The sequence below is a fragment of the Corvus hawaiiensis genome, chromosome 14 (assembly GCF_020740725.1).
Source record: "Corvus hawaiiensis isolate bCorHaw1 chromosome 14, bCorHaw1.pri.cur, whole genome shotgun sequence".
NCBI classification, from domain to species: Eukaryota; Metazoa; Chordata; class Aves; order Passeriformes; family Corvidae; genus Corvus; species Corvus hawaiiensis.
Genome location: NC_063226.1, coordinates 22,476,608 through 22,495,698, shown reverse-complemented (window position 1 = coordinate 22,495,698; position 19,091 = coordinate 22,476,608). Strand labels below are relative to the sequence as shown.

The 19,091-nt window shown below is 62.6% G+C and overlaps 2 protein-coding genes across 2 annotated transcripts; one reads left to right on the top strand and one right to left on the bottom strand.

The window, feature by feature from the left end:
- Positions 1–3,953: 3,953 nt before the first annotated feature.
- LOC125333383 (tumor necrosis factor ligand superfamily member 10-like) lies at positions 3,954–9,833 on the bottom strand. The gene is made up of 5 exons (XM_048319246.1): positions 9,510–9,833; positions 6,473–6,619; positions 6,182–6,218; positions 5,663–5,770; positions 3,954–5,418 (listed from the first exon to the last, which is right to left on the bottom strand). The coding sequence occupies exons 1-5, from the start codon at positions 9,777–9,779 to the stop codon at positions 4,988–4,990; spliced, it is 993 nt and encodes a 330-aa protein (XP_048175203.1). The 5' UTR covers positions 9,780–9,833; the 3' UTR covers positions 3,954–4,987.
- Positions 9,834–10,191: 358 nt separating this feature from the next.
- On the top strand, positions 10,192–18,767 carry LOC125333443 (cell surface A33 antigen-like). Its single transcript, XM_048319333.1, has 6 exons — positions 10,192–12,735; positions 14,756–15,085; positions 15,175–15,444; positions 15,585–15,644; positions 16,777–16,825; positions 17,508–18,767. Exons 1-6 carry the CDS (start codon positions 12,729–12,731, stop codon positions 17,509–17,511), a joined length of 720 nt encoding a protein of 239 aa, XP_048175290.1. The 5' UTR covers positions 10,192–12,728; the 3' UTR covers positions 17,512–18,767.
- Positions 18,768–19,091: the final 324 nt, after the last annotated feature.

Genomic DNA, 19,091 nt, shown 5'->3' with positions numbered 1-19,091 from the left:
AATTCTTCGAGTGCTGCCTCAGCCTGTGCCAGGGGCAGCTTTGCCTTTAAATGCCTTTTTTTGTTCTGTTTGGGGGGCAGATGGATGCTCCTGCGATCTGGGGCTGAGTCCAGGGAAGAAGCTGCCATGTCCCCTTTCTGGGGATGCCTGTCCTGTACTGGCTTCTTTTCCCTGTGGCACACCTGGGCTACCAGAAACACAAAGCTTTTCTATTTGTCTCCTCACCTTACCATCCTCAGGAGGGTCCCAGCTTGAGAAATGTGGTCCTGCTTCAATTAGATCCGTGATCCATGAGTGGATTGCTCTCCTTGGGGGAAGGCAGCAGCAGCCCAGTGCGAAGATAAGGTGCCAAAAGGGAAACCCGTGTGCAGGGTCATCCCAGATGGAACGGCCCAGCTGGCGGGTGGCTCATCCCAGCTGCTCCTGGGGAAGTGGGAGGGCAGGGAGCAGCTGTCAGAGGGAATTGCAGCTGCTCTGCTGTCTGGGGATGGGAGCCCGGGGCAGGAAACACCTGCCAGCAGCTCCTCGCTCTCCTCAGCTGGTGCTGTGTCTGTCCCATGGGTCGTTTTGTCAGTGGGAGAGGTGTCCTGGAGAAAGTCCTGTCTGGGAGGGTGAGAGTGGGAACGGCAGGAAAAGCCCGGTAGGGCTGGGCTGTGGGGAGGCTCGCTTTAGGTGCGGGCGGGATCCTCACGGTGCCAAACTTCCCGCTCCTGAGAAGGGTTTTGCTCTGTCCGGTTCTTGCTCCGCCGTTGCTTCACTCCAGGAGGAGCCCCGTGATTCCCTCCAGCGACAGACGGGGAGGCAGGACAGGGCTGGAGAGGTCCCTGCGCTGGATGGGTGGCCCGAAGGACCGGGGCGCTGCAATATCCTGGGGATGCTGGGGAGCTCTCTGGGGCGAGGGCTGGATGCACTTGGAGGGGCGGGATGGGAGTGGGGGGAGCCGCCTTTGAGCCTCCCAGCGAGCTGATCTTTAAGGTCCCACCCCAAACCAGTCTGATGCCGGTTCTGTGGGGCCGTGCAGGGGTTTGAACAGGACACAAAATGAGGAGTTTTCTTAAAAAGTGGAATTATTTTTTCCTGCTTCTCTCATGGGGGAATAAGCGGGGAAAGCGGCGTGTGAGCCGTGCGGGGGCCCGTGAGCCGGGCTGGGGCTGGCTCAGCTCCGGGCAGAGCCCGAGAGGGAACCGGGGAACGGCCCCGCTGCTGCCTCCGGCCCCGCCGCGCCCGGGCTGCTCCAGAGGCTGCTCCGGGAAGGACAACCGGTCCTGGAAAGGGAGAGAAATCCCCTTCTTTCCTTTGGGGTGTCAGTGGGACCGCGGGAAAGGGGCTGGGAGCAGATCTGGGGTGGGATTGCGCTAAATGGCCTTTGAGGTCCTCCTGACCCAAAGCAGCTGTGATTCCCCAGGGATGAGCTGAGCCCCGCCTGCAGCAGCCCCGCGTCCCCTCTGCTCGCTCACAGCGCCCCAGCATTAATGTTTGCCCGAGGGTTTAGGGAGCGTCCCGCAGCTCCACGAACCCTTCGTGCTGTAGGAAAGAGGTTTCTGTTTTGCTCCCCCTTTTTCGGGCGGAATTCCCGCCTGGGGGGAGCGGTGGCTGGGGAGGTGCCCTGGGGCAGAGCGGGGGGCGCTGCCGGGGTCACACCCCGCTGCCTCTCTTTGTGTGCTTTATTTACAAAGTCCCAAGGAATGATTTCCTGCCGCCTTGACGTGGATTCGGCGTGGATTTCCTCTCCCTGCTGGGAACTCGGGCCAGGCTGGGGACTTGAAAGTAAAACGAGATCGTGTCTGGGCAGGGATGGAGACTTGGAGGCAGCGATGAGCTGGTTCATAACAACAAAGAGGGGAAAAAAGAGCTTTTAGCCCCAGGATTTATTTAGAGACGAAGGCTCAGGGCCGTGCACGCCCTGGGTTGGGCATCTCTGTGCTGGGCTAAAGCAGCTCCTCGGCAGTGGAGATAAGAGGGTCCTTTGGCAGCGGCTGCAGGAAGCACTTTGTGTCTGGATTGAGTCCACATGGCGAGGCCATGGGAAATCAGGTCACTGTGGAGATGTTATTAGTGTGCAGTCCCCACCCACCTCCCAGTCCGGGTTAGAGCAGGAGGGAATCACAGAATTCTGGAATGGTTTGGGTTGGAAGGACCATAGAGTTTGCCCGGTTCCACCCCTGCCATGGCAGGGACACCTCCCACTGTCCCAGGCTGCTCCCAGCCCCAATGTCCAGCCTGGCCTTGGGCACTGCCAGGGATCCAGGGGCAGCCCCAGCTGCTCTGGGCACCCTGTGCCAGGGCCTGCCCACCCTCCCAGGGAATTTCTCCCCAGTATCCCCTCTGACTCTGTCTCCTTCAGCCTCAGGCCGTTGAGGCAGGGCCGGGAGGTTCTGGAGTTGTCACTGTAGGGACACTGTCACTGTGCTGCCTGGGGGCTGGAGCTCTCGGTTTTGGGGGATTCTCTTGCTTTTTCCTGTGGCTCTCCCCAGCCTGAGGGAGGTGCTGGCAGAGGAGGCTGTGTGTGGGGATGCAGAGTTGGTTTAGGGACCACGGACTTCGCTTTCTAGTAGGAGCTACAGTGAACTTGTCAGCAATGCTCACGGTAAAATAGGGAGTTGTAATTTTTAATAAACAGTTTTAACAACAACAGAAAAGTTGTATGAGAAATCTCCAGTGCTTTGCTCCATTTGCGCACCAGGTTTTGTTTCCTCAGCCAGAGAAAAGTGTTGTGTCCTCATCCAGGTCTTTCCACACTTTGTTCCTCTTTCCTGGAGCCCATCCTGGGACAGGCAGTGCTGGCACAGGTGCCTCAGGCAGTTTCTGTGGAGGCCGGGTTCTCCTGCTGCTGGAATCTGCTGCTGGTGGCTGATCCACTTGTTCAGGTGGGAGCATGGCCCTGGCCAGGCTGGGGATGTCCAGCCCTTCTCCTGGAAGCACCAGGACCGGGAGCACGATGGGAGAGGCAGAGGGGCCTCAGGGGCTGAGGCTGCTCGGGGTAACCTGTGCCAGGTCCTCGAAGTGAGGAATTCCAGGCCTGGGGCTCTCCCCAGACAGGGCGAGGCTGCTCTTTGCCCTGATGCTGCTGCAGTTCTCCCTCTCCCATCCACCCACCCCCGAGCCCTCTCCTTTCCAGGAAAGTGGGGTGGGCCAGTGCCCACTGGCGCCGAGCCCGGCTCTCTCCGCTCACGCACACGGAGCTGCTTTCCCTGCTTCCTCCCCGGCACACACAACCTCTGCCAGCTCCATCGGCCGTGTCCCTTTAAACTCCCTTTCCAAGGAAACGCCGGAACCACCTGCTGCGTTTCCTGCAGCCCCAGATCCCCGGGGTCAGCCCTGCGCTCCCCTGGCTGCTGCCAGAGGTGGGATGAGCTCGGTGCTCCCTGGGGGTGTTTGAGACCTGAGGATGTCACGGGCCCTGTTGTGGGTCACCAGGGTGGTTGGGACAGCAGGAGGTGGGATGAGAGGTGGAGGAAAAGGGATGGTTTTGGAATGGAGGGGTTTGGAGTGCTTTGTTTGCTTTGGGCAGGGGCCCAGCGTGCTCCAGGGCCAAGGGCTGCCAAGCCAGAGCTCGGCTCAGCTCCCTCCGTCTCTCCACGGGGACTGGGAAAACAGAGCCCCTGCCATGGGGGGATCAGCCCTGTCACCCCTCTGGAGGCTGCAGGAGGGTGCTCTCGGTGCTCTCAGTGCTCTTGGGCTTTGGATGAGTTTCTGGAGGTTCTGGATGAGCTGGGGAATCTTCCCTTGCATCTGGGGCTGGTCCAGGTGTTGGTGTGCAGGTGCCAGGGTGGCACCGTGCCCTGTGGGGGTTGTACCAAGCCCCCTGGATGGGGAGCCTGCAGGAGATGGGGGCCGGGGAGTGGGAATGCCCAGCACCTGGGGGTGTGGGGGGATGTGGGAGCTGCTCCCCCTGGCTCCGTGTCCACCCTGCCCGGGGCTGTGTCCTGGGTGCAAAGGGGCCAGGCCGGTGCTGGAGTACAAGGCTTTATTCTGTCCTTCCTGGGAGCCCCGCGCTTGTGGCAGCCCACGCTGCCACTGTCCATGAATCCCCACAGTCTTAGTCGGATACAGAGAGTACAGGGGCGGTTAGAAAAGGGGGCTGTGCCCCCCCAGTGTCCACGGGCTGAGCCAGCTGGGCCCTGCTCTGCCCTGCCCAAACCCACCTTTGGCCTCTGGGGTGGCTCCATCACCCTGGGGCTGGTTTGGTTCCCCCAAGGTCCTGCTGTGACCACCGGGCTCACCCAGAGCTGGAATCCTGCAGGGATTGCCAGGGCAGGAGATGTGAGGAAGTGGGGGCTGTGCTGGTCCATGAGGGCTGGGGGGAGCAAATCCCCACGGGGAGAGGTGCTTGGTCAGCAGCTGTGCCGAGGTCCTGGTCCTGCACAGCCTGGCTCGGTCACCACGTGCCCCAGTGCCACGTGCCGGGTGTGGTGCCAGGACTGCTCCGGTGTCAAGGTCCTGCCCTTTGCCCTCCCTGGAGCCATTGCTGGTGTTCTCCAGGCTTTGATCTCCCAGACTGAAACTCCTTCGTTCCTTTCCAGAGACCAACACTGGACCTGCCCCGTCCCCAAGATGTGCCCCAGGGGTGCCAGTCCTGTGCCCTGGGGGTGCCTCCAGCCCCGGGTCCCTGGCACTCCCAGCCCTGCCCAAGGTGGGGTCAGACCCGTGGGTGTCATCCTGCCATGGGGACACTTTGTCTGGCAGATGTGGCCCTGGTGCCTTTCCTGCTGCAGGGAGCCGTTGGGAGGTGCTGGGTCACCAGGGCTGTGATGTCCCCCATCGTGCACGTCCCCTGTAGGTCCTTGGACACCCTTCCTGGGTCACCGGCTTCCTCCCACCTGGAGGTGGCACCGAGCACAGCAGGTCCCCGTGGGCAGCCACCCTGGTGCCCTTCTTGGCTCATCCCTCACCACGAGAGACAACACCCAGCAAGAAGGACCCTGTGCCACCCCCGGGCCACTGGCCATATGCAGGGGCCACGTGGGACAGGTGGGAGCGGAGGGGGTCACAGGTCGAGCCGGAAGGCCCCGAAGTAGCTGGCTGCTGCATCGTTGTAGTCGATGGCCAAGGAGGAGACGGAGACGAAGAGCTCATCACCGGCCTGGAGCTCGAAGAGTCCCCCCTGGTAGAGCGCGTGGAGCCCGTAGTCGGCCTCGGGCGCCCAGCACTTGGTGCCCACGCCCTTGAGCAGCAGCACGGGCGGGCTGTGGGCCGGCTGCCACTGGATGCACTGCACGAGCTGCGGGCCCGAGGCGCCGGCGCCGCGGTAGCGGAAATAGATCTGGGAGTACACGTAGTACTTGCCCGGCTGCTCCACCCGCAGCCGCCCCGCCCGGTACGTCATGTTCTGCACGTGGGACTGCAGGCTGCTGGGCCCCCAGTGCGTGATGGCGTGGCGGCACGACTGCGACAGGTTCCCGAAGCGCTGGGAGCGTCCTGCGGGAAGGGAGAGCCACTGAGGGGAGCGACCTGGCAGGGTCGGACGGAGGGGACAGGGTGGCTCCGACTCTTTCCCAGTCATCCAGCTTGGAGCGATGGAGCTCGGTGGTCTTGGAGTGAACAGGAGACATCTCTCCCCATGGGCCACCCAACTCCTCCTCCATCCTGGTCCCCTGCCCTTTGATCTCTCCCATTCCCATCTTGGAGACCCAGCAGTGCCCAGAGGGGTTTCCCAACTCACCATCCTGAGCCAGGCTCTGTGGGCGGAGGGTGAGATGTGCCGAGGGTTTCCCGGCTATTTTGGGAGGAGGCTGCCCCTCTGAGGTGTTGAAATAGCTCCGCCAGGCCTCTGCAGGGAAGGGACAGACGCTGTAAGGACAGTGTGGGGACACCCGGCCCCATGCCAGCAGGGCCAGGGAATGCCCCACAGACCTACCAGCGCAAAAGGTTCCTGAGGGACGGAAATGTCTGGTCAATCATCAACCAACACATCTGTGCTGTGCCACGGCCCTGCTTCCCCAGCCTCCGGACAAACGGACGTGGCTGTCCCCCAGCCCATTCCCAGCACGTGTGCCTGTCACGGCTAGTGACAATCCTGGCTCTCCCCTCTCCTGCCCCAGCTCACAGCACCACCGTGTGTCCCAGGAGTGACCGGCCCCCCACCCCCTGCTGGCCTCCCTGGACCACGGCTCCCATGGGCCACAGCTCCTGTGGATCAGGCTCTGGCTGCAGCCCCAGAGCTGGCCCCGGAGGGACTCACCCTTCACCGCGCTCCTGCGGATGATGCTCTCCGTCACCTGCGCCACGGAGAAGAGAAAGTGCCCCAGTTACAGGTGACATGGGGGTCCCCATGCCTGAGCTCCTCCTCCAAGCCTCCCTCACCTTCCCTGTCCCACTGCCTCTGGGCCCCACCAGGGTGGGGTCTGAGTCCTACTCCCACCTTAAACCACTCTGGCCATTCCCCCTCCCACGGCTCTGGGGAGGTGGATGGGGAAACTGAGGCACGGGGACAACCAGGAGCTCTCCCATCCTCCCCCGGTCCCGGGCTCACCGTGGCCACGTAGGCTTTGATGGTGCTGGCCAGCCTGAGGCAGCCCTGGCTGCTGCTCAGCTCCTCCAGGCTGGAGCCCTCGGGCTGCTGATTGAGCGCCTGCAGACAGCGCAGCTCCTCCGCGCTGCCCGGAGCCTGGGATTTCAGCTGGGATGGAAACAAAGCGAGATTCAAACTGGGACAGACGGAGGGAGCAGCCGGGATCCCACTGGGGTGTGGGTGTGGGGCAGCTGCTCAGCTCCTCCGGCATCCTGGGTGCTCAGAGAATGACCCCGATCCCAGAGCTGGTGCTGGGCCAGGCAGCACCACCGGGATGCAAACCCGGCTGTGTCTCCTGTGTGGGATGGAGGGGGCAGGAGGAGGCTTGGGTGGATCCAAGTTCAGCCAAAAATCTGTTTTTTGTGAATTGAACAGGTTAAATCTCATCCTGTCCTCCTGTGATCCCTGGGAGACCATCCCAGCGCTTTGGGAAGCATGCCAGCCCCTTTCACAGAATTCCAGCACCAAGTGGGAGGAAGAAGAGGAGCAGGACCCAAGGACACTGACAAGCCACAGAGCACCAAGTAAAGAACCCCAAATTCCCATTATCCATCTCCTTCACCTCTTCCTCCCTATCCCAGGGGGAATGAGGCTCCTCCAGCTGCAGGATGTGCTCACTGCTCAGGGCCAGGAGCTGCCTTGGCTCGGAGCTGCTGCTGGAGGCTGGACCTGCCCAGGCAGCCAGGGCCACACTCCTGCTGCACCCCGAGCTGAGCTGGGATTGCCAAACAGGCTCTGGCACAGCTCAGCCCTTCCAGCTGCTGAGCCCAGACCCCGAGCAGTGCCAGGGCAGCCCAGGCAGGGCTCGGGCACTTCCCTGTGCTGGGAAGTCTCCCCTCCTTGGGCCTGTCCCAGGGCTGTCCCACGGCTCTGGCCGTGGCGTGGCCGTGGTGACTGTCACCCCTGATCATAGGGTCACACCACACCCTGCTGCTGTCCAGGGAAACTGAGGCACAGATGGGATGGCTGCCCTGCAATCACTGTGCCAGGAGCTGGTAATGAACACACGGCACCTTGGCCACCCTCCCTCTATCACCTGGGCGCTTCCCAGGTCCCAGAACAGACCCAGGAGTCCTTGGGTGGCCCCGTGGTCACCTGGGGCTTGGCCACCTCCAGTGCCCCACGTGTCCCCCACATCCTGGTTTGTTCCGAGACCCCCAGACCCCTGCCCACCACAGCTGGGTACGTGCTGCCTCCGACCAGGATGTGCTCAGGTCTGGGATCTATATCCCATCTATGTGTGGATGTGCCTCTATATCAACAGAACACCGGGATTCATGCAGCCTCTGGATCCACAGGATACTGGGATCAACACAGCCTCTGCATCCACAGGATACTGGGATCAACACAGCCTCTGCATCTACAGGACAGCTGTGTGAGGTCAGATTGAAAGGGTTTGGGTTCATGTCTCCCCCCTAACCCTGCCCCGGCCGCTCCCCGCGGACGGGCTGCGGGAGGGCTGCCGGCTGTTCCTGCACACGCCTGCCCGCCCAGGTGCGTGTGCCGGGTGCTCCAAGGCCGTGAATCCCCCGGGATGGGGCTGTTCCCTTGGAATGCCCGCGGCGGGTGCGTGTCCGGGCTGGCTGCGGCGTGTGCCCGTCCCGGGACCGGGGCCAGCCCGGCACGGAGCTGCTGGAGCGGCTCCAGAGAAAGCCACGGAGCTGCTCCAGGGCTGGAGCCGCTCTGGAGCCAGGCTGGGAGGGCTGGGGGTGCTCACTTGGAGAAGGGAAGGCTCCAGGGAGAGCTCAAAGCCCCTTCCAGGGCCTAAAGGGTCTCCAGGAGCCTGACTCTGTATTCCCAGCACAGATCCGGTGACCGGCCGCTGAAATTAGCCCAAATTGTTCCACTACAGCGGTTTTCTCCTCCCTCCACCTCTTCCCTGGGGCTGTGTCTCCCCGTTCCCCTCCTCTCCCCGCCTTTCATGTAAATCCCTCTCAGCGGGACCTCGTGTGACCCAGGGATGGAGACAAAGCCCGCAGGAGGGCTGGAGCCCACTCCAAAGGATGCTCCGCTGGATCCAGACAGGCTGTTTATTCCCTCTGCGTCCGTGGGCAGGGCTTTTCCTTTTTCCCCGTCTCTGGTGTGATTTGTGGAATGTCTGGCACTGCAGGACCCTTTTTTTTGCCGCAGCCTCAGTGATGAGGGTGGCTTCCATGGAGCTGCTGCCAGCCCCGAATTTCCCTCTGCCCATGGATCTCCTGCCTGGCTGCTTGGGGGTTGTTGTGGGTCGGAATCAGCGGCTGAGGGGAGGGGCTGGTGAGGCTGTTGAAAGGATCAGAGCCGTCGCGGCCAAGTTTGGGAGTGGTTTTGGCCGAGTGACCCCGTAGGAGGTGGGAATGGCGGGATCCCAGCACAGTTGGTGGAACTGCACTGGAGCAAGAAAAGAGCGGCTGGAATGGGGGGTGCTGGAATGGGGGGTCCCAACATCTCACAAAGGGGGTGAGGAGGATTTGGAGGTCCTGGAGTGTGGGGAAGATGGGAATGAGGGGAGGGAGAGGTGAAGCAGGGGTCAGTGGGGCCTGGAGCCCAGCGAAGTCCCCTCACATCCCCATCTGGGGCAGGAGGCTCCGATGGGATCCCAGGGCAGAGCCCCCTCTCCCAGTGCAACCCCTCAGCTCCAGGCGGAGCCGAGGACAAAGGCACGGTCTCTGCACATCTGGAGGTGGGACAATGCCCACCCCTCCGCCCCCGCCTGCACAGCTGGATCTGCAGCTCCGGGCGGGGCTTGGGCAGTGTCCACCCCCAATCCACATCTGGACCCGCGGCTCCCTGGGGAGCTGGGGCAGTGTCCACCCCCCAATCCACATCTGGACCCGCGGCTCCCTGAGGAGCTGGGGCACTGTCCACCCCCCAATCCACATCTGGACCCGCGGCTCCCTGGGGAGCTGGGCAGTGTCCACCCCGCACTCCGCATCTGGACCCGCTGGTCGCTGCCGTGCCTGCGGGGCGGGGAGCGGGCAGAGCCCTCCCGCAGCCGCCGGTCCGGGACAAAGCTCACCTTGGAGATGGCCATGCTGAAGTAGACGAAGAGGACGGTGGTGGAGGCGATCTGCAGGGCCAAGATGGCCATGAAGGCCACGCTGCCCCACAGCGGCCCGCACCGCCGCCGCCGCTGCCCCCGCGCCGCACCGGGGCCGCCGTCCGGACCGGCACCGGCACCGGGACAGTCACCGGGAGCGGGAGCGGGAGCCTCGGCCAGCATAGGCGTGTCGGAGCCGCCGCTGTCGGAGCGCAGGTAGTGCCCGGCGCTGGGCGGGTGCGGGGCCATGGCCCGGCCCGGTCCCGGTCCCGCTGCCCCGGGCCCGAGCGCGGCGGGACGGACGGGCGGGGGCGGGCCGGGGGGTGGGGAGGTGGGGGTGGCCTGGGGCCGAAGGGGCGGGGCCACTCGCGGCCACCGAGGGGACCGAGGGGGCGATGGTGGCCCCGGGACTGCGGCTCGGGAGGCAGCGGGGCCGCGGGGAGCCCCAGAGTGACCCTTCACGGGTACATAGCGACAAAGGGGAATGGCTTCGCTCTGACAGGGAGCAGGGTCAGATGGGATACTGGGAACAGATTCCGATCCGGGAGGTTGCCCTGGGAAGCTGTGGCTGCCCCTGGATCCCTGGCAGTGCCCAAGGCCAGGTTGGACGGGGCTTGCAGCAGCCTGGGACAGTGGAAGGTGTCCCTGCCCATGGCAGGGGGTGGCACTGGGTGAGATTTAAGGTCCCTTCCCACCCAGCCCATTCCATGATTCCTGAATGCGCCTCATGCCACCATCACAGGACAGTGTGGGTGCTGCTGGGGTGACCGCAGGCGAGGATACCCCAGCGTGCCTGGGCTAAGAACAGAAGGTCTCAGGACTGGAGGGACATGACCTGAGCCGGGTTTAGGTGATGGGCCACATGTCAGCTCTGGCCAGCACCAAAGGCTCAGGGAGGGGCAGGTTTGCAGGAGGGGGGGTCAAGAGCTGCTGAACGTCTCCTGGAGGCCTTGCTGGGGGGGCCGTGCCCACCCTGCCCTCCTGCCCTGGGCACAGGGCTGCCCATCCCTGCTGAGCCCCAGGCTCTGTCCTGCTGCTGGGTCACATTCCCATTGCTCCACAACAGAAATGCGGAGCAGTTTGGAAAGCAGAGAGGCTCCTCTGAGCCGCCAGGGCTCAGAGCAGGGGATCTTCCACCCCGAAACATCTGCCAGGCCCATGACTGATTTCCCTGCCTCTCCGCCAGCGCAGTGTGTACCCAGTGCCAGAGCCCCATCCCTGCCCTGGCACGGAGCGAGATGCCCTCCTTGGAGTTTGGGAAGGGCGCTGAGCTGGGAGGGAGGTAACTATGTCTAAAAAAATCCCGCGGCAACTCAGCCCTCCCGGTTGTTCTCAGGAAAGGGCTCAGGACCTGCAGAGCCGGGTGAGGAGGGAAGAACTGCAAATGGCACATCTGGGGAACAAATAGGTGCCAGCCTGGTCTAGTGGAAGATGTCCCTGTCCCTGGCAGGGGGATGGAATGGGATGAGCTTTCAGATCTCTTCCAGCCCAAACCATTCCATGATTCTATGATTTGCTGTTTGGGGCATGGATGTTTGTGCTGGCACCACTGCTCTGAGTGCTGATCTGTGGGATGTGGCAGGGGCACAGCTGAGCTCTGCTGAGGAGCAGAGGGAAACCAGGAGCAAGCAGAACCCAGGAGCCTGGGGCTGCTCTTTTGGAGAGAGAAGGTTTGTCTGTGAGTCAGGGCAGGACCAGAACTGGAACTGTGCAGAGAAAATTGGGTGGGAGCCAGGGGGAAAAGAATGCCTCAATCCTGGCTGAGGAGTTGTTTTTCACTTCTAATGTTTCCTGGTCTGTGCACTGGGAGAGCTGGGTCAGGCACAGCCTGGAAATCTGTTTCCTCAGTGCCCCGTGGTGCAGAGCAAGTGCCGGGGAGCAGGAGAGAGAGGGGCTGGTTGGGGTCCGCCGGTGCTGGCAGTGAGGCGCTGGGATGGGGACAACTCGGCAGGAGGTGCTGACGTGGACATGGGGCTGTGTCTGGGATTTCCCAGCCCGTCCCTTGGATTCGCCTCGGTTCGCTTCAGGCAGGATGGAGGAACGCGCGATTTTTGTTGTTTTCCATGTTTTATGGGATGGCCAAGGCAGACGCCCTGAGCTGGGTCAGCGCAGGATGCTCCTCCCCGGGGAGGTCCCAGGGCCGGCTCTCAGCTCCCCGCGCTGCTCCCTCAAGCCAAGCCCAGCCCGGCGCTGGCTCCGGCCGCTGCTGACTCCGAACATGTGCTGGCCACACGGCGCTCCCTCCCTCAGGAAACAGCAGCCCCTGGGACGTGAAGTCATCGCGTGCGGCTCAGGAGCTGCTGTAACCTCCCTGGAATGTGCCCTCAGATGTTTGTCTTTCGATGGAACTCATCAGTTCCTGTGCTGAGGTGTTTTTTGGGGAAAAACCTCTTCCCCATCACACCGTACTTCCAAGGGGAAGGTCAGGCATCCAGCCTCTTCCCTCCAAACCCTGGGAGCACCCCAACCCTTCCCTGGGTCTATCCCGCCCGGGGGCTGGGGCCGGGGTTTGTTTGTCCCTGTTAGAGCAGAGCAGGCGGAGACATTCCCTGCCTGGTGGCATCGGAGCTGTTCCAGAGCTGCTCCAGCCTCACACGTGCCGGGATGGAGGGATGGAGGGATGGGGTGGTCACCCAAGTGGGACAGGACGTTGGCTTGGATGGGCACAAGCTGGTCCTCACAGCCCTCCCTGGCCTCTGGCTGGTGGTGGCAGCTGGAGGTTGGGAGCCGAGGGAAAGGAGGAGCAGGGAGGCCCCGTGGGTAGCCAGGGCTGCTCCCTGCGCTGCCGGCAGGCGTTTGGCACAGGAGGGATGGATGGAGGAGCCCCGTAAAACCCTGGACCCGCGGGCTTCCCCAGGAGGGATGAGGAGCAGCACCTCTGGAACATCTCAAGGCGGGACAGCAGCTCCCGAGACATCCCCGCCCCGGCCAGGAGCGTCCCCGGGCTCCGGGGATGGAATGACAGGAAAGTTCTGCTGCAGCTCCTTCCTGGGCTGGGCTCCCTGATCCCAGCGCCTCCGCCGGCTCCTCGCACAGCCGATGTCCTCTCAGCCGATGTCTTCTCACAGCCGATGTCCTCCCACAGCCGATCTCCTCGCTCCCTCTAGTGGGGTTGGGAGAGCTGCGTGGGCTCCTGCCTGGGCACACCTGTGTCCCTGTTCCTCCTCCTGATGTCCTCCTGGAGATCCTCCTCTGGCCATGCTGGGTGGGTTGTTTTTTTTTTTTTTTTTGCTGCCACAAAGGCCCCAGCACTTCCCAAGCTGCCCAGGTGATGGAAACAACCTCCTGGGGAAGGAGAAGAACATTGTCCCGATCCCGCCTGGAACATTCCGAGACGAATCTCCTGCAGGAGCAGCGTCCCAGCCATGTCCTGTCCTCCCCACAGCCCTGCCTGGAGCTGGAAGGGCTGCTCCAGGAAATGATTAAACTCCCAGTTTTTGTGGCTGAGCTGGGATCCTGGGGACAGGGGACGGGGTGAGGCCATTCCCCCGGTGCCCCTGAGCTGGGATTTGGGGGTTTTACACCGCGGCAGGTGGAGGAGGGACAGGAGGGACGGGAGAAGGCAGCGCCTTGGGGGGGGGTCCGTGTGTTGGGTTTGGATGTCCTGGAAAGGAGAGAGGGAGGAGGAAGAGAGGAAGAGGAGAAGAAAACGGAGAGGAGGAAGAGGATGAGGAGAAGGGAGGTGAGAAGCGGGAGAGGGAAAGGAAAGGAGTGGAGGAAAAGGGAGAGGAGGGAAAGGAAGAAGAGGGAAGAGGCGTAGAAGAGAGAAGAGGAAGAGAGGAGGTGAGGAGGGGAAGAAGGGGAGGGAGGGAAAGGCGAGAAAGGAGGGAAGGGGAGGAGAAGGGAAGAGAAGAGGAGGAGAAGGAGACGGAGGGGAGAGCCCGCCCCGTCCCGCCCCGTCCCGCCCCGAGGAGCCCCCGGAGCCCCGTGGCGGAGCTGTGGCCGCGCCGGCCCCGCAGATGTTCCCCGTCCCCCTCCTCCTCCTCCTCCTCCTCCTCCTCCTCGCCCCCGGCAGCGCCGCGGCCGCCCCGGGGGTCACAGGCGAGTGTCAGCCCCGGGCCGGGCGTGTCCGGGCCGGGCCGGTCCCGTTCCAGGGGTGCCCGAGGGTCTCTCCCGGAGCCTTTTGGGGAGGTTTGGCCGAGTTGGGCCGCGGGGGGAAGGCGGGCGGGATCCCCCCGCCGCACGGAGCCGCTCCCGGCTTTGGGAAGCTTTTCCTGGCGCCTGATTTAAGACGCGAGGGCGACACGCCTTGATCCCGGAGAAAAGCTTTTAGGGGAAGGTCGGGAAGGGACTTGCGGCTTTTCTCGGCTCTCGGCCCGTGTTCCTGGCAGGGGCTGTGCCCGGGGGGCCTCAGCTCCGCTTGTGCCCCCTCAGAGCAGGAGGGAGCATTTCCATGTCCCCGCTGAACGATTCGGGGCTGTTGCTGGATGAGAAGCTCAGCACGGCCCGGCCAGCACGGGTTGAGCCCCAGAGCGTGGGGAGGGGGGATTCTGCCCCTGTGCCCCCTCAGACCCCACCTGCAGAGCTGCCCCAGCCCTGGGCCCGGCACAGGAAGGACCCGGAGCTGCTCCGAGGCCTGGAGCTCACCTGGAGAAGGGAAGGCTCCAGAGCCCCTGGCAGGGCCTAAAGGGGCTCCAGGAGAGCTGGAGAGGGACTGGGGACAAGGGCCTGGAATGACAGGACAAGGGGGATGGCTTCCCAGTGCCAGAGGGCAGGGAGAGACGGGGTATTGGAAGAAATTCCTCCCTGTGAGGGTGGTGAGGCCCAAGCACTGATGTTTCCCAGAGCAGCTGTGGCTGCTGCTGGAAGTTGGACGGGGCTTGGAACATGGGTCCCTGCCCATGAAACTGGGCGATCTTTAAGGCCCCTTCCAAGCCAAACCCTTCCATGATTCTATAAATAATTCCCTCTGCAGCTGAGCCAGGAAGGGCTCCAGCAGCAGCTCCCAGGTGGATGCGGGGGGATCCCCGTGGCGGTGGGATCCCCCTGGCGGTGGGATCCCCCTGGCGGTAGGATCCCTGTGGCTGTGGGATCCCCGTGGCTGTGGGATCCCCGTGGCTGTGGGATCCCCGTGGCGGTGGGAATCCCCGTGGTGGTGGGATCCCTGTGGCAGTGGGATCCCCGTGGCTGTGGGATCCCCGTGGCTGTGGGATCCTCGTGGCGGTGGGATCCCCGTGGCGGTGGGATCCCCGTGGCTGTGGGGTGACTCTTGGTTTCTCTTCCAGCCCGCACGCTCGCTCCCTGCTACTCCGCCGACCTGCGCCCGGCCTCGGGGAGCCTGGTGTCGGCCGTGGGCTGCACCGTGCTGCTGACGGCCCCCGCGCTGCGGGGCAGCAGGGCGGTGTCCTGGGAGTACAGAGCGGGCACGGAGGAGGGGGTCATCCTCAGCTATGCCCACAACCGCCCCTCCATCATGTCCCGGCTCTACGAGAACCGCACGACGTTCAACGAGTCGAACCTGTCGCTGCAGGTGGTGCTGCAGAGCGGGGACAGCCGCCTCTACCGCCTCCGGTCCCAGGAGGAGGCCACGGCCTGGTTCCATCTGCACGTCGTGGGTGAGTGGTGCCGTGGCCAGCCCTCCTGCTTGGCTGGGAGCCGGGGCTGCCGCGGGTTTGAGCGCTGACGCTGCCTCTGCCTGTCCCAGCACCGCTGTCCAAGCCAGAGATCGTGGGCAACTCCTCGGTGAAGGCAGGAGGCAACACCAAACTGGTCTGCAACGTGCTGCAAGGGAAGGCAGACTCCTACTGGTGGAAGAAAAACGGGCAGCTGCTCCTGGGAAGTGAGCGCATCCAGTTTGTGGAGAACACCACGCTCTGCATCCTGCGGGCGTCCATCAGCGACAGCGGCTACTACACGTGCGTGGTGAGCAACGCCGTGAGCCAGAACGAGACCTCCTTCCTGCTGCATGTCCACCGTGAGTGCCCCGGGGAGCAGCCGGGAGACAGCCCCAGTGAAGGGGTCCTCCCTCCCTGCCCGTGCTGAGCAGGGTGTGGGAGGGTTAAGCTCAGGTTAAATTCACTCTGGTGCAGAGGCTCTGGGTTCTCCCTCTTGCAGACTCTGCCAACGTGGTGCTGCCCGTGGTCCTGGCCTGTGTCATCATCGGCTCGCTCGCAGGTGGGTGCTGGGCTGGGCAGGTGGGTGCTGGGGTGACTCTTTGCCCTGTTTCTGGCTGGTGGGTGCCATGGCAGGTGCTGTGGCCACAAGAGATGGGTGAGAGGGTCCAGTGTTGCACATCCCTGCCAGGACCTGGCTTTCCCACCCTGGCATCCCGTGGGCAGGGGCTGGGCTGTGTCACAGCTGCTGTTTCCAGCAGGGTGTCCCCAGTCCAAGGAGGTCATGCTGGCCTCTGTTGTCCTCTTTGGCCTTCCCTTGTCTCCCTCCTCCCAGACATGAGCGGGAAAGTCGTGAGAACCCCTCCTGCATGTCCAGGACAGGCAGGAGATGATATTTGACTGTTCTGGTCTGAGTCAGCCCCCACAAAATCCAGGGGATGTCAGACATCCCTTCTATGATGACAGCACCGAGCTCCCACCATGCTCTGAGGGTTTTCTGCCCTCAGCAGGGAAAGGTGCCTCCAGTCTTGCTTTTCCTCCTTTTTTGGAGCTGGAGAGTGTGTTTTCCATCCCATCCCATCCCATCCCAAATCCCTGGCAAAGTGAGGATTTGAATTCTCAGATTGCCAACTGCAAAAAATCCAAGACCCAGCCAAGCCTGGAGGTGGATGTGGATGGAGCGGGAGGTTCTCCCTGGGGGTTGTGGGTGTGTTTTTGTATTGCACAAAGATTTCAGGTTTTTCCTGGGAAAGCCTCCGGGCGCTGGGGAGGTGCTGGAAAAGCTCCTGGCCGTGCTCCTGCTGTTGTCATTCTGTCACACTCCCCTTGCCCTGGGGACACAGGTCACACGTGGCCAGAGCTGGTGGCTGGTCCCTTCCCCAGCTGTTGGGGTGGGAGCTGTGGGGCAGTGTGGGGTGAGAAGGGGGGTCTACCCCAGACCCCAAATCCCAATCCTGTCTTGGGGAGGGCTGATGGGCTCCTGGACTGAGGTTTCCCAGCTGGAAAAGGCATCTCCGGGGCCTTTAATGGAGAGGAGGAGGATGATGATGATGATGGGGCTCTGAGCAACCTGGTCTAGTGGAAGGTGTTCGTGCCCATGGCAGGGAGTTGGAACAGGATGGGCTTTAAAGGTCCCTCCAACCCAAACAGTTGTGGGATTCTGGGATTCTCTGATGCTGCTGCTTTGTCTCCAGGTATCTTCGTCTGGTGTCAGAGAAGGGAGAACGAGTGTGACAACTGTTGGTAAGATGCCTCCAGCCCCCTCTTGGGGGGGCCCCTTGCTCCAGCCAAAATTTACTCCTTGCAAGCCCAAATTTATCCTTGGCTGGATCCGAGTGAGCTGGAGCAGTGGGAGAGCTCGGGGTACTGTCCCAGCCTCTTTGGGAAGAGGCTGCTCTCCCACCCTGGAGGCTCAAAGGATTTGCCATTCCCTCTATTTAACCCCTCCTGGGATTTCCTCTGGAAATATTCTCGATTCCTCCCCCAGAGCCTGACATGTGTGGTTATCTTGGCTCTGAATAACGGGTGGGCTTTTGAATACTCCGGAGATTTCTGGGAAGTGAGTGATTCCTGAGATTTTCTCAGAAATTGCTCCCTCCTTGTGACCACAAATACACTCAGGCTGTTCACTGGAGCTCCCTGGAGGCTGAGGACAAGGATGTGAGTCTCTCAGGATGGAAAACCCATCCCATGTGGTGGCAGGTTGCAAGCAGGAGAGCTCTCAGGTGTCTTGTGCAGCCAGATCCCAGGGAACTCCACCCAGGGATAAACTGGCCAAGGTAGCTCCTGGAATTTGGAGTAGGGCAGAGGTCCAGACCTGCCGGTGCTGCCACTGCCAGCGTGGGACACTCGGAGCTGGCTGAGGCCGTGGAGGGGTCCGAGTGCCCAGGACATGGCTCATGCGGGGCCTCTCTTCTCCTTGCAGGTAGAGCTGGCTCAGCCCTGCTGTTGCCCTTCCCTGATGATGGATACAGCTGGGAGTGCCAGGTATCCCAGCTCAGCCTCTCCTGGACTCCCCTCTGAAGTGTTCAAGCTGCCAGAACCTGCAGATATTGTTTTGGAAAACACTGGTTTGGACTATTTCTATGTTGTCCTGCTCTTCCTGTTGTGCATCCCTGGAGAGGGATGTACCTGCTCCTCCCTCCATCCTCCCGGCTCCCTCCAGAGCCCTGCACAGGCTCATGGCTCTGGAAAGAGCCACTGTCCCTGCTGGGCAAATCCACAGTCCCGGGAGCCAGCCCTGCCTCCCGGTGTCCTGCCGTGCCAGGGGGTTGCCAGGGGGCTTGGGGGCTGAGGCTCTGGGCATCCTGCTCCGTGTGGCCCTCGGAGGGAGGAGAAAGGGCAGGACTGCGCTGTGTGTGCGTCCAGGCGGGAGCGGGGCAGCGGGAGCTGGCAGGGAATGGGGAGCAGCAAAGGAGTTCAGGGTTTGAAGGCAGATCCCAAGGAAATCCCTGCAGCCGGCTGAGGTAGGGATGCTCCCGAGCCCATCTCCTCCGGCCCTGGGCTCTGCAGCATCCCCTCCTCTTCCCAGCACAAGGAGTGCTGTTGCCAGCTCGTCCTTCCCGTTTGCTGCTCCTGCGGGTGACATCAGCCTTGGCCTGGTTGGATACCGGGAGCCCTGCTCCTGTCCCCTGCTGTCCCCTGCTGTCCCCTCCCTCCCCGTGCTGCTTCTGCAGGGCTCTCCTGGGCGGTGCTGTGAGGGGAGGCAGAGCAGGCATCTCCCACCTGCAGAGAACTAGATGCTCCCCCGGGATGCTGGACCTCACTGTTGGTCACCCCGGGACATTTGCACCCCCTTTTTAGTCTGAGGGGGAAATCCCAGCTCCAGGGCCCACCCTGAGCCGGTCCCCAGCGCCTCTGGAGCAGGCTGGGGAACCTCTCCAAGGCCAACTGGAAAATTGTGGGAGAGGATATTCAGGGGCTGTTAGCAAGGGGCCATCTCAGCCTGGGGTTTCATGGAGCCATTGGAGGAAGCAGAGGAGTTTGGGTGGAGTAGATGAGATTCTGACCCCACTGGAAGCTGCAGGACAGGTTGTCGTGTTCTCTGTTGCACGTGAGGGTGTAAAACGTAGCCACACGTTTTACAAGGAAACCTTTCCTAAGTTGAGGAGTTGTCTGTGAGTTGTTGTGGAGACTTTGTGGTTTGTTGATGGCTGTTGCTGCTAATAAAGTGTGTGTTATCCCAGAGGGTGTTGCTGTGGTGTGTAGGGGTGGGAAATGCCCCTCGGGGTGGCAGTGGGATGGGAATCAGCCCCTGCTGGGTTGTGGCTGGTGGCAGCCCCGGGAATGCTGGATTTATCCCCGTGTCCGGCTCTGGGACAGGATCCATTGCTCTTGAGGACAGCATTTGTTCCCTTTGTGGGGTTCCTGCCTCCCATCCCCTCCCTCCCCTGCTCCAGTGGTGGTGACAGCCTGAGGGCCTCAGCTGGGGTTAGAAACAGCCCAGCAGCTCTGCTCCAAATGCGGCTGAGGGTATTTTTAACCTGCCCCCATTCCCTGAGTCACAGGA

Bases quoted from the DNA above. Each gene is read 5' to 3' on its own strand.
- LOC125333443 (XM_048319333.1), top strand. The intron at 15,445-15,584 runs GTGAGTGCCCCG...TCCCTCTTGCAG, and splicing joins CTTCCTGCTGCATGTCCACC to ACTCTGCCAACGTGGTGCTG. The intron at 15,645-16,776 runs GTGGGTGCTGGG...CTTTGTCTCCAG, and splicing joins CATCATCGGCTCGCTCGCAG to GTATCTTCGTCTGGTGTCAG.
- LOC125333383 (XM_048319246.1), bottom strand. From the start codon at position 9,779: ATGGCCCCGCACCCGCCCAGCGCCGGGCACTACCTGCGCTCCGACAGC. The intron at 5,771-6,181 runs GTGAGTCCCTCC...CCTTCCCTGCAG, and splicing joins CCGCAGGAGCGCGGTGAAGG to AGGCCTGGCGGAGCTATTTC. The intron at 5,419-5,662 runs GTGAGTTGGGAA...CCCTTCCCGCAG, and splicing joins ACAGAGCCTGGCTCAGGATG to GACGCTCCCAGCGCTTCGGG.